The sequence below is a fragment of the Pygoscelis adeliae genome, unplaced genomic scaffold (assembly GCF_000699105.1).
Source record: "Pygoscelis adeliae isolate BGI_AS28 unplaced genomic scaffold, ASM69910v1 Scaffold41, whole genome shotgun sequence".
NCBI classification, from domain to species: Eukaryota; Metazoa; Chordata; class Aves; order Sphenisciformes; family Spheniscidae; genus Pygoscelis; species Pygoscelis adeliae.
The window spans coordinates 4,268,208-4,282,224 of record NW_008824373.1 but is presented as its reverse complement, the minus strand read 5'-3'; the positions used below and the strand labels follow the sequence as shown (position 1 = coordinate 4,282,224).

General features: G+C 39.3%; 1 protein-coding gene across 2 annotated transcripts in view; it reads left to right on the top strand.

Annotated features, from left to right (window-relative positions):
• Positions 1-395: 395 nt before the first annotated feature.
• Positions 396-14,017, top strand: part of FBXL4 (F-box and leucine-rich repeat protein 4) — a 62,968-nt gene continuing 49,346 nt past the window's right edge. Inside the window, exons 1-3 of one of the 2 annotated variants that reach the window (XM_009320145.1) lie at positions 396-543; positions 1,379-1,963; positions 11,478-11,744. In XM_009320145.1, the coding sequence (XP_009318420.1) occupies positions 1,460-1,963; positions 11,478-11,744 (771 nt within the window). In that variant the 5' untranslated portion in view covers positions 396-543; positions 1,379-1,459. Of the gene's footprint in view, positions 544-1,378; positions 1,969-11,398; positions 11,745-14,017 lie in introns of both variants that reach the window. The other variant, XM_009320143.1, reaches the window with a different exon arrangement.

Below are 14,017 nucleotides of genomic sequence, written 5' to 3'. Positions count from 1 at the left end.
AGTTTACATCACACAGGTATGGAGCGGCTGCTAAATATGGGACAAGCATATGTAAGAGGATCTTTATTAGGGAATATGATGTAGCTCTTCTGTGTCCTGAAGACAACATTCAGCTATAAATATTTCTTCACCGTTGTAAATAGGAAACTATAGTAAAGAGACTTACCTTTAATTTGACTTTTTCTAATTGTTAAACCTGCTTGTTTGTTTGTTTTACTTGTGATTTGGTGTAGGCTGTGGAAAACACATCAACATCCTTAATTATTAGTATGTTTTCTGTTGATTTTTTAGGTGGCCTGGCAGTATGCAGATCTAATACATTTTGTGTTTAACTGAATTGTTACATAAAGGGAAATATTTTCTCTTATCAGAATTAAAATGCTTTCTATGGGGACCTCTGCTTCTGATGCCAGGACTCTTTTGAAGACTTACTCTGTTGCTTGGCTTAAAGGAAGATGATGCCGTTAATGAATTCTGAGCATCCTTCAGGAGGCTGGTGACCCTTGTATCGTCGGTGAATGCTGTCATGGACAACTTCAAAGGGTAAAGACGGTATTTTTGTGAGTGTTTCAGGCTAGTGCTCTGATATAGGAAGCAGTGGGTTAAGTTTTTGGTTTAGATTAACTGCCCAAAGCTCGCTCTATTCACTCTTAAAACCATCCACAAATTATGGGAACAAATTAGAGGAAACAATCCGCTGGAGTAGCTGTCCAACTTTCTATATGAGCTGTCTTTGAAGGGTGTATTTACTCTCCATATTATAGTATAATATAGATATACTTGAGCTAGCTTTGAATGAACTAATTTGAGTCTGGGAGCAGTCTTACTGCAAAATATAAGCAGTGAAGTAACTTAGGTTTTGTTGAGCTGTATACTGCTGCAGCCTGACTAGGTACCTGAGTACTTTGTTTAAAAGTCAGTTTTAGTTTAAGTATTTCAAAACTATACTACGAATAATTTTAGCTGTACCTTCAGATACTCTTCTACAGTTGTTTACTGCAAGGGCCGGATTTCATTTCATACTTGATTTAATTTCCATAAGTCAGTGCAAGACTTTTTTCTCTTAAATCCCTGAAAATAATGCTTAATTTAACCATTAGTCTGTTTGTTGCTCAAGGGCTAGTTTTGGCTGATGTTTCTTCATTAGTCTTCTCTTTTTTTAAACACAGTAAATGGGAAGCCACACTTAGTAGCCTCCAACTAAATAATGGACTTAAAATAAAATGTAATAGTTTATTAATGTCTTAGCAGCAGTACTTTGTTTAAGAGGATATTTGAAAGAGTACAGTTTGCTTTCTAAGAATGTTTTATCTGCTCACTATGTTTATTCAAAGAATGTTTTATCTGCTCACTATGTTTATTCATTCTGTTTTATCAGCTCTTTTCCAAAACACCACAAGCAGTTCGTGCACCTTATAAAGGACTCCTGACCTTTTGCATCTTCCTAAGTCATATCTAGATGTCACCAGTGTTTCCCATGTTAACAGTTCTGAGCATGTTTTACTATATGTGCCTTCGGCGCCGAGCTAGGACAGCGACGAGAGGAGAAATGAACAGCCGGAGGGCTATTGAATCAAACACCCGAGCCTTACCTATCAATGTTGAAATAGTTCAGTATGCCAAAGAAGTGTTGGATTTCAGCTCTCACTACGGTAGTGAAAACAGCATGTCGTATACCATGTGGAATTTAGCAGGTATTCCAAACGTGTACCCTAGTTCTGGTGACTTTACTCAGACTGCTGTCTTTCGAACTTATGGGACCTGGTGGGATCGTTGCCCTAGCGCTCGGCTGCCGTTCAAGAGGACGCCACCCACCTTCTGTAGCCAGGACTACGTGGAACTCGCTTTTGAGGAACCAGTTTATCCCACCGCAGTGCACATTCTGGAAACGTATCATCCTGGAGCTGTAGTCAGGATTTTGGCATGCTCTGCAAATCCTTACTCACAAAATCCACCAGCTGAAGTAAGGTAATTTTTTTTTTTCTCCTTCATGCTTTCCTGTAAGATGTTAAATGCTACAAATAATGCTGTTTAGCATATTTACTTCCTAGTATTTCTCTGTTTTGTATCTGACTCACTAACATTTTCTTTATTTCTGCATGTTTTTAAAACTGTGGTGACGTGTTTTTGTAGCAACTTAAGAGATGTGGATTTTTTTGTAGGAATTAATGCAGATCCTAATATCGGATTTGATTTGTGTAATGATAGTTTTTGTGTTGGAATTTTTATGAGCAGTAATTGTTATGTATGTAGAAAAATCACTTTTGAAATGGCAGTTCTCTTTCTCCAGTAAGAAAAGCAAATTGTGTAGAAGAGGCCAAGGATTCATGGTTGCTGTATTGTCCTGCTTCGAGTAGCCATAAATTCTTCTCTCTGCATGCTTTAGGTTGTACGTATAGTACAATCAGGCACTATAACAGTTCATATGGAAATGAGGCCAAAAACAGAAGCACGGAACAGTTGGATGAAAGGTGATGCCATTTGTCTGATCTTTACTTTTGGTTTGGTCAAAGGGTGTGAGCTGCACTTCACTTTTATGCTTGCTTCATAGACTAAAAGAAGCTGATTTGATCCTGTTGGTTTTCCTCATAGTAGGAACTCCTGATGAAATTCCAGTTGGGGGGCCAGGAAGATGGGGACTTGGGGAGTGGTAAGATAATAAAGAAGAACACTGTGTATGAGGTGTGAAGCTCTTAGCAAGGAGGTGAGGAAATAGAAATGGAAGGAGAAAGAGAACGGGTAAAAGCACATAGTGGGGAAAAACATTGGGAAAAGCTATCGGTATACACAATCAAAGTATTCTGTATACATCAAAAAGAGATGAAATGATACCAAAGCCATAAAGGAAAGGAGAACTGATAGAAGAAAGACTTAACAAAACAAAATGTGTCCTGTAGAAAATAATATGCCAACAAATACTGTATTCCTTTAAAATGTGCACTTTGGTGGAATAAGCAGTGTTAGCTTGGATGCTGGGTGTTTTTTTCCCTGACTTGCCTTTTACAGGTACAGCTAAAAAGCATACTTTTAGGTCTAACTTAGTATCCCATGCTTCCTAATACTAGGCCATTGATGTTTATTCAAAACCCCTAGAAAATCAGGTGTCATGTTATGTATTCAAAATTCCCAATTAATATATTTTGTGTGATTCTATCATCTACTGTTGTTTAGTGCAGTTGTTTGTTTTACAGCTCTCTAATGAGTATATACTGTATAGCTCTAAAGTAAACATCCAAATTCAAGGAACAGTGATAGGTCAAACTAATAATAATAGGCCACCTAACTTCAGATGTAGGAGTGCGTTTGGCACTGTAATACAGAACTTATTTATAGGATGGTGTGTGGTGAAGGCAGCTTTTAAGACTCTTGAATTTAGAACCTAATGTGAATTGACTTTTGGCCAATTACTCTGTGAACTTTCATTTTACTTTTTTATTTTATGATGTAGATTTGACTATTTTATGATGTAGCACAGATTTATGTAGAGATTATTTCTGTAACTTGATAATATTGCATTAGAGTAATAGTAAGATAGTGTGCTGCAGGGCAATACAAGGATATAATTCTGAGTATTAAGCTAATGCTGTGTTATAAAAATGTCTGTTTAGGTTTTGCTTCTTAAAGCAGTACACTTTTAGTTTTGTGTAAAGACCAAGAAGTGTCGAAGGAAAGCTCAAGAAATGTTAACTGAAGGAGCTATTTAGTAAGGTGCACTAAAAAAAAAACCCAGAAAATTGTTCAGAGAGCTAAAAGAAGATGGAAGTGAAAATACTAATATAAAACTTTTTAGGATGTGCTTTATGACTCCTCTTGGGGTGTGGTCAGAGTGAGAGCTCAGACTTTCCCTTCCTCATAAAAAAGGATTAAGTTTCTGTAGGATCCTACTTCTTAATTTGTAGGCAGGAGTATCTTCTGTTCTGCCTACTTAGGTTAACAACATTTTTGGTTAGAGGAAGGTTGTCTCAGGGAGCCTCAGAACCAGTTGTCTGTGCTGCATCTTCAGTACTTGCCAGTCTTGATGCTAGAGAAATGTTAGAGGGACTTTTTCTTTTTCTTTTGGCTTAGCTTTCCTCAGCAGGACTTGTCTGTTCAGAGCTGCACATTTGGTTTGTCTCCTCCTTTCTTCTGAAAGAGACAAACGTGTCTTGTGCATGGTGTCTTGAAGGGAAGATTAAGGAACCCTTTCTCCACATGAGGTATGCAGTATTTTTTCTCCATTCATTTGCTCACCTTTATGAGGGGAATATGAAGAGTTGCAAGAATGTGGTCTCTTTTCTGCTTCAGTTCTTGGTCCCTTGTTTTCACTTCCAAAAATTCTCTGAGATGTCAACTAAGAATTATTTTTTGAATAAATAATAGTGATAATAAGGTGGAGTGCTGCTGATAATCTCAGATGATTCTGTGTTTAACTGATGTTTTGAACTTGAAGCATTGCCGTACTGTTTTCTTCAGTTAAAAGGCCACGTCCCAGTTACTCGAAGGCTACTTAGAACCTTGTTTTCCTTTTCTGACTATTTTGATACTTAATTTTAAATCACCTTATTAACTAAAAACCTTAAAGTGCTGCTTTGTTTTATCTGCTGACTCTGGATCTGTTTCTTTCTAAACACCAGTGTAGAAACGGCAGGTCATTAGAAAGGTTGCTTTTCACCAGTTCTTACTTTGATATAAAAAGAAGGCTAAATTAATGGTGGAGTCAAAACTGTTGAGAGGAAAAAGTCTGCTGAGACTTGTTTAAATGTTATGCTTAATGGATTATACTAGTCCAGCTGAGTAATCTTTTTTTCTCTTTGTTTAGTATTTAAAACATCAGCTCATCCAAGACTTTGCTGTGTGCAGAAGCTTCTAACCTACAAGAGTCTCTGTAAGGACTCGGTGTACCGCAGTCCTTGCTCAAGAGGACTTCATATATTCTTGTAGAAAAATGGCTATAGACCACATAGTTGGCCAATGTGTTGCTCTGTTGCTCAATTTGTGCTTCAGTTGCATGAAAGAATGACTTATGCTGGTGTTCAGAAAAAGGTCTTTGGTCATGTTCCTCTCTTGCTGGTGCATTGAATACTGCTATCAATTACAGCTTTGTATGATACTCAGATCAGCTTTATGCAGAGTCTTTTTAGAGGTGGGATCAGCTCTTCACGGAATGGGAATAAGCATGTATTTTTCAGAATGGAATGTAAATGTTCCTGAATAATTCTAATGCTTAAAACACGACAGTTAATTTGAAGTTTTTTCATTAAAAAACTTCCAGCAATTTGAGGAGTCTCTGTCCTCTCATATCTTTTGCTGCTTTAAACACAGAAGATGTTACATCACTCTCCTCTGCATAAAACAATTTTTAAAAATCATAAATATCAGAGAAACTGCTGTCTTTACACATGGAGACTTTTTGTGCTTTTCACTAGTGCCACTCACAGCTTGACTGGTAAGAATTGTTTGGTAATTTCTTAAACTATACTAACGTATGTTAGAATCCATGTACAGATTTCTAACATGAATTACGAGTGCAGAAAATCCAAGCAAAAATTAATAATCTGAGATTAAGGGAATATTGTAGCATATAGTCTCAGTTTTTATGTGGTGAAGAAATCCCTCCCTTTTTTGTATTGTGTTGTGCTATGATTATTATACTAGTGTAGCCTTGAGATTCTTGTACTGTTGTGCACATTGTGTGTACTTAGGGTTTGGTGACAATGATGAGTCCCTCTTCGGCCGGTGGAAGAGGCAGAGCTCCACACAGGCGTGATGGGGACACTGCACCTGACAGTGGCATGAGCTGAACCCAACCAAGAGAATTTTCTTTGTTTCTCATAGTGTGTTAGATTGATAGCTAAGATATAGCTAGGTTCTGTGGTGAGGAAAACGTTTTCTTTCCTGTTTCTTTCTCCTTCTCATTTACCCAGAAGGCTTACTCTTGGCGATTCCCTAATGACTTCTTCGGTGTCAGCCCTTTTGAAACATTTTGATGCTCCCAATAGTTAGCTGCTGTCAGACAGGAAGAGTTTGTGTGTGTTTAAATGGGAGCTTTCAAGGCAGAAATAATTTTGTCAGAAGTTTTTCAACTTTATTCTTTTACAAAAATAGCTTTGCTTTTTAAATTTGGCATATAAAAGAAAAAATTCGTCCCTGTTCTTCTTCTGTCGTGGTCTTTTTTTAACTTAATTTGACAGTTTCTCTTATTTCATGTACGTTATAGTGACACCACATATTCATATGCTCTTATAAAAGCTCAAAACCAGAGATTCCTAACTGGTCTGGGATGTGTGGCAGTGCTTGGGGTCATGTTTCATAGCATGTGTCCTTACTGCTATGTGATGATTGCTCCTTTAGTAGATTGGAGATTGTTTTGTGATTATTTTTTTCTTGTTTTCCACAGATAAAGTGTAACACTGATTAGGTTGTTTCTCACAGGTGAGATACCATGATCATTTGACTTGCTGGAAGCAGTTCCATTCTGCCTTGTGTGTTCCCGCCATTTATTTCTATTTAATTTAATTTATTTCATGTCGTTTAGAATTTTGCTAGATGCTCGTTTGAGCAAAATTCCAAGTTTGATTTGTAGATGAACAGCGTGGCTCAGTACTTCCTAGCTTAGCTGTGTTTGCTGTATGCGAGGTTCCTTTCTCTTTCTGAAGGTCTTGAAGCCTGTAGAGGCAGAAGCTGCTACAACCAGAGGAGCAGGCTAAGGAAGGTGGACAAAGTAAAAGGCTCCCTCTCCTTCCATTAGGAAGTTCATTGTTTTTAGGCAATACAATGCTAGTCCAGGTGGGAATGTTGCAGATTTGTTTGCTGGCAGCCAGGATAGGGATCAAAATGTTTGATGAAAAAAGAATCCCCCCTTCTGATAAAGGGAGTGAAACCAGTGTACTGAATGTAAAATATCCTGAGTCTCTTGCTTGTAGAGAGTGGCATTCAGATGGTTCTTTCGCTCTACCTTTTGTTCCCTGTGAATCTCAGATGAAGGCACCCAAAACACTGCTGATACCGTCAACACATTAGAGTGTGATAAGGGGCCTTCAGGGCTGTATCTCACCTATGTGTAACACACAACTTAAGTTCTAGCCATTTGCATCCTTACTTATAACTTGTTTTGACATCTTCAGGGAAACAGCTTTTTCTTGTCCGGAAGACTGTCATAGAAGAATGAGTTCTGGGTTCATGGGACACAGTCATTTTTGAGAAACCCATAAAAAGCTCATGTGGACAGGGCAGTTATTTGAAATTTCTTTTGCTATGTTAAATGCCCTGAGCATTCTTGGAGTCCTGTCTGCTCTCTCTGGTATTTCAGAATTGAACTCTCAAAGTAGAAATGAAAATCTGCTGCATATTCCCCCATAGTAATTAGACTGCTGTGAACTCTGCTTATCACCTTGATCTGAACGGTTCTAAAATTGTTCTCGTGATCAGTCTTCCCTGCCTTTTCTATTTATGAACTCATAGCTGTGGCCAGGGGTGCACTTCCCAGGTTTTATTGAACCTAGTGTGCTGAAGCATCCCTGGCATGTTAGCAGGCAGGAGACGTTTTCTTATAGGTAGCCTGCAGATTATTTACAGAGCACTTGCTTGGGTAAGAGCAGGTGGGATGTATTATAGTCACATATCATGATTATAATTGTTGCAGAAGTTGCAATTTCAGCAAAGGTGTGGTCATATTATTCTCTGAGTTACCTTATGTTCTCCTTGTTGGTCTATCTGAAACTTTCCCTTCTTTGGCTTTTTGGCTTTTAACACAGCTGTAACTTTCTTGGGACAGGGCATTTATTTTTTTGTGCTTGAATCGCACATAGTGCTTTATTCACTTTCTACACCAATCTGAATTTTACAATGCAAGAAATCTCAGCAGACTGCATGCAAAGTTTAATCTTGTCTCACTGAAGAGAAATCTGATTACTTTTCCTAGGAGCCACTTTTCCAAAGAATCTTTCTTCTTATATATTTTCTTCAGAAGTAACCAGGTCTACTCAGGCATCATCTTAGCCATTAAAAAGCTTTCCAACAGCATTAGGTCAACAAAAAATTAAGCAAGCATTAAACATGTGCTCTCATTTGACACAAACCTTGCAAGTATGTTTCTCAGCCTAAAAATCATTAGACTGTATTTTCCTTCATGGTGAGGGAAGGAGAATGGGAATTTCTTTTTTTTTTTTTTTACCACATAGGTGTATGGAGTCTTTAGCATCAGAAATTTGAACAGAATGAATTCCTGGCTATCTTCATGAGGTAGGAAGAAATCTAATGGGAAAACTGAGTCCATTAAAGCTGAATGGAAAAACTTCACTTGAAGTCCTCATTTTCTTCAGTCAGTAGAGAAAATAATACAGATGTTACTGCCTCTCATTCAGGCTTTGCATGGCAATGTAAAGACTGAGGCTTTCTAGCACATTGCTGGTGAAACCTTCTTATCAAAGCACTCTCATTGCAATATCTTTGATCAGCTGTTACTGTATATCTGCAAGACTTGAGGACAAACAATGTCCTACCTTCAGGCATTTGATTCTCCTTGATTTTTTTGAGAGCTACCTAATTAACTCAAAGTGGGGGTGGAGAGGGAGGAAAATTCCTTTGACTTCTTTACAGGAATTTGTTGGGATTCAGTTTCTCTTTGTTTTGGGTTAAATAGTTTATTGAGCATCTTAAGCTTGGAACAAATGCAGGCAACCTTATTAGGGAAGCTGATTTTGGTACGCACCCTCAAACCAGGACTGACTGTCAAAATGCCTTTCTTCTGAAGGATTTTGAAATGAATGACCGTAACAAAAAATGCTCCAGAACAGAAGAAATGCAGTTCTTACTGAAGCCTCTTGGAAATTTAGACTTTTTTGATCCATTTCTTCACTCCCATTCAGATTACATGTAGCCTGTTTAAGTGTCAAAGTGCTGATCCTAGATGAAGAGTCCACTTCCAACTGCAGTAATGGGTGTATTAAGAGCATGCGTACCCTCAGGAAGAATTTACCAACCCTGACTCAGCCAGACTCTGGCCTGGTCTTGTGTGCCATGCCACCAAGGCAGAGAACATCATCAAATCAACCTGATAGACTTGAGGTTTTCCAGTTAAACCAACAGCTAACTCCTTTAAAGTTAGATTGGTGGGCTGTTGATGAAAAGAAAACAGTATGACAAGGACAGTGGAAAACAGTCACCGGTCTTGTTGTCCATCAGCACTTGGTATGTAATGTGGAGTTTCACAAGATTGTAAAGTCATGCTATGTGTCTTTCCTTTTCTCTAGTGTGTTACAAAGACTGGAAACTAGAGACACTGCTTGCTGAAGGAGGTTATTGCTCTGCAATTTGATGAACCTAGGCCTCCAGATGCATTATTTTTTTTCCAGAGCTCTGCTACTGCTAGATAATCCTCTCTCCAGGGCACCAAAGGAGAAGTCAATAACTGAGACACATTCTGTTAAAAGTTGATGGTCCAGCGTGTGCTAAATTAGTGGCAAAAATAGCCTTGAGTTTCCCTAAGGATAGTTTGAGTGGGTTTATGAAAGTGTCTGAGCAAAATGTCAGATGGTGATCGGGATGTGTTCAAGAAAGGTCCTGTGCATTGCCAACATTAAGTATTTGCTTAGGGAATTGACCTGTGTGAGAGGGCGTGACAGTGGGACTACATCTGTTACTTTTTGCCATGAGTTGACATTCATTTCCTAAATGAATGAAATCGTCTCTTAGTAATAAGTCTCTCTTATAAAAACTGTTAACCTTAGGGTAGAGTTGTCCACTCTTCTACGCTGGTGCTTTTGATGTGCCATATATTCACCAGTCCTGCATGTTTGTTTTTAGTTCATGACTTTTTTTTTTTTCCTTTAACAGAAGACTTCTGCAGGCCTCCCATTCTACTGTAAGGTATTTGTGGACAGCGGCATGATGTAGGATAGGAAAGTTTATCTGTGCGTACCTGAAAACGTCCATTGTGAAATGGAAGTTTCAGCTGATACGGATTAATTTTCCTATCCTTGAAATAGTAGCAAATACCAAGCTTCTAAGCCTTATTTATACCGTGTGCTATGTTTTAATGAAAGTCCTTACATACGTTTTACTTTCTGTCATGATGGACAAAGCTTAAGCATTTGGTTCTGGAAAATAAAGCATGTTTGATTATTTTTTTTAATTAATCCCCCCCCCATGTGTTCTGCAGTACATAAGTGTTGAGCAATACTTGTAAGTTCAGAGTAGTGGTATCTGACAGGGAAAGCTGAGATGCTGAGGTACTAGGGAGCAGATACAGCGTTTCTGAGACCCATGTGGTAGGACAAGTAGCCTGAGAGAAATCCTTGAAGCTGGGCTAGGGTGATCGGAAAGAGATGGAGTAGATGTGGAAGCGTCTGGGTTATGCCCACGGGACACAGAGATCGCTGTAAACGTACTGTCAAAGGGAGTAGCAACAATGGCTGCTGAAGGCTTCCTTCTTTAGGAATTAACTAGACTTGATAGAGGAAAAGATGGGCATCCGTGACTGAAGGACCTCTAAAATCCATGCACTGGATTATATCCATGCAGATATAAAGAGCATATTTCTGTTTTCAGGCCTTTTGGCAAGTTTGGGAGCACTGAAGACCTAATGAATATAAGACTTGATTCTCCAGATTACTTAATTGGCAGCAGGTTTCACTGTCATTTACTGGAGGAGATTTGAGGTCTGTGTGTGAAAGTAAGGATGTATGTATGGAAGTTCTGTGTATGCCCTGAACCTCCTTCTGTCATTGGACCAAAGAGGAGAAAAACTTTTCAGTTTAGCAGTTTTGGAAAAGCTAATTTTTTTTGCAAAGGACCTTTTCAAAAATGACTTGAAGATTCTATTTTCTTTGGTAATTTGATAGTGAATTACTTTTTAAAGGAATAGTTTGCTTGCCTAGACAGATAAACAAAGTAAAGTTTAGATTATTTTTTTAATAATTTGCGATGCTGCAATTTGAACAGGTTTGATGTTAAAGAGTCTAAGCTGTGGCTTTTGGGTTTTTTTGTGAAAACCTTTTGTGCGAAATAAGAGAGGTCAGCTGAGTGTATATTTGGGTTACGTGGCAAGACTGTTCCCTGCATACTTGTGAAGACATCTGTAATCCACTTGTTACGATTACCTTACCTGTGAGATGTTAGAACAACTTATGCGTGAATAATAGTACTCTGACACAAGTGCGTGACTATCAGTATACAGCTTGTTTTGTTGGTTAGCCATGCAGAGAAAATATGCTAAGGTCATGAATTAGTGTGCCCTGTTAAATTCATCCTTAGGATATTTTCCATCTAGGGAAAACATAATTTTCATTGGCTTTTCAACCATGTTTCTCACTTGTTAAATACTTCTGACAGAGAAGCGCTCTTACTGTGTTCAGGAATTGCTTTAGTAACTTTGATTTTAATCCCTATACTGTCTGCGTGTGCAATTTTTCTTTCACAGATGGGAAATCCTTTGGTCCGAGGCACCTGCAAAGGTGAATGGTCCTCAGGCTCGGCAATTCACACCTTGTATCAAACAGGTAAACTTTCCCACAAACTTAATCCGACTGGAAGTGAACAGCTCTCTTCTGGACTATTACACTGAATTGGATGCAGTAGTACTACACGGTGTGAAAGAGAGACCTGTGCTTTCACTGAAAACTTCCATGATTGATATGAACGATATTGATGAAGATGAAGATGAAGAAAAGTATGGCTGTGGAATGGACACCCTTAATAAACAGTTCAGCATTGTTACCCTCAGGGAATGGCCGACTAACGGATATTTTGATAAGCTGCCTTATGAGGTAAGAAAAGCATGTTTATACTCAATGTATTTGTCTTGATCATTAGGGGTGCAAAGGTGCTTTATAGGGTACTGGTCAAGATTGTTGTTTTTTCCAGTTAGAATTCCTTGCACTCTTTTGTGAATCTCCTGCAGTTATTGTATGGTTATGCCTGAATTATGTAAGTCTGTCTACTTCCACGGATGGATATTAGCAAGCCACTTTGCTAGTATTTGCATAGTTGTTGCACTTTTATTTCTCAAGAATCTGTCCACTCGCACACTGTTTTTACACCAGTTATTCTAGCCTTGAATTTCTAGCTCTTGAACTTAGAAGCTTCTGGCAGTTTTCCAGTAGTTTTAGTCCTCATGCTCAACGCAGAAGATATATAAAAGAGATATGAAAAGATCGAATCAAGATCTGGAAGTGAAAATAGTTTGTAATAGGCTAAAAAGTTTCTTTTCCTATTATCTCTCTTAGAAAAACCCAGAACTTTGTTCTTGAAGCTGCCATAATATTTTCATATTATTATGAAATAAGCTTCTTCCATCCAGCTAAGTTTTGAATCATGGTGCAGGTAAAAAGTGTTATAGCTGGACTTCTGTACAGTGTTTTGTTTTGATGTTTGCTACTTTTTATTCTATTGTTAGCACAGAAAACAGTTGTGAAGAAACTACTCCTTTCAGATCCCCTGGCAGTGGAGCAGTTGCAAGTGTGCTCAGAGTCAGTGTAGATAAATATTTTCTTTCCTGTAATTTCCAGTATAATGAGATTGTGAAGTATGATTACTGAATATTGTGTGCAGGCCAGGAAATTCTCAGTGGGGTGTAGCTGTTTATGGAGATAGTACCCTAGTTAGAGTAAGAATTGAGAGATGAAATAATTGTCTACACCTCTCCTGAAATAAACTGGGTTTGCCCATAGTGGAAAGGAGCCTTTACTTGACGGTCAGACCTCTGGACTTGTGCAGAGACGTGATTGTTCCTGCTCTTCAGTGTACTGCAGTCTGGCAAAAGAAGCAAGTGTTTGTTTACTGCAGTAACTCATCAAATGCTCAGGGTGCTTGTGGCTTGAATTAGACTCGCTTTTAAAAGCAAAGGGAGGATGGTGAGAGATGCTGTCACTGATTGCAGGGCACTTTCAGAAATACGTGATCTAATCAAATAGTATTTTGGTTTTGTCACATCTTTTGTCTCTAAGTACCCCAGTTTGGCACGTGAAGGTCATGGTTGGGTGACCGTGTGCCCTAATAAGCTGCAGAAGTTTGCTGTGCTTGTAAAGAGGAAAGAGAGAGGAAGATAATGTAACAGCTCTTTCCATCTTTCTCCTGTGTATTTATCTTCTCTTTTAAGTCTTCTTCAGTTCTTGAGTTTGTTGGGGTTTTTTTGTTGCTGCAGTGGAATGATAAATGAGGATACTAACTTCATCCTGAGTTAGCTCTAGTGGTGGTTTTTTTCCCCCAGAGTCCATATCATGTTTTATATATTCTGCTGTTGGTGCTTGTATATGTTTACAGAGAAGGACTGGTGGGGGATGTGGTGGTCGGAGGCCGTCTTGGGCTTAGCAACCATGAAATGGTAGCATTCTCGATTCTTGGTGAAGTAAGGGGGGGCGGGGGGGCAGCAAAACCGCAACCATGGACTTCCGGAGGGCGGACTTTGGCCGGTTCAGGATGCTGGTTGAGAGAGTCCCATGGGAGATCATCCTGAAGGGCAAAGGGGTCCAGGAAGGCTGGACGATCTTCAAGAAGGAAGTCTTAAAGGCGCAGGAGCAGGCTGTCCCTGTACGCCGCAAGAAGAACGGGCGGAGAAGACGACCGGCCTGGCTGAACGGGGAGCTTTTGCTGGGACTCAGGAAAAAAAGGAGAGTTTATCGCTTGTGGAAGAAGGGGCAGGCGACTCAAGAAGAGTACAGGGATCTCGTTAGGTCGTGCAGAGAGGAAATGAGAAAGGCAAAAGCCCAGCTAGAACGCAACCTGGCCGCTGTCGTTAAAGACAACAAAAAAAGTTTTTACAAATAAATTAATGACAAGAAGAGAGCCAGGGAGAATCTCCATCCTTTATTGGATGCGGGGGGGAACATTGTCACCGAGGATGAGGAAAAGGCTGAGGTACTTAATGCCTTCTTTGCCTCAGTCTTTAGCAATCAGACTAGTTACCCTCAGGGTACTCGGCGCCCTGAGCTGGAAAACAGGGATGGCGAGCAGGATGAACCCCCCATAATCCAAGAGGAAGCGGTCAACGACCTGCTACGTCATCTGGATACTCACAAGTCTATGGGGCCGGATGGGATCC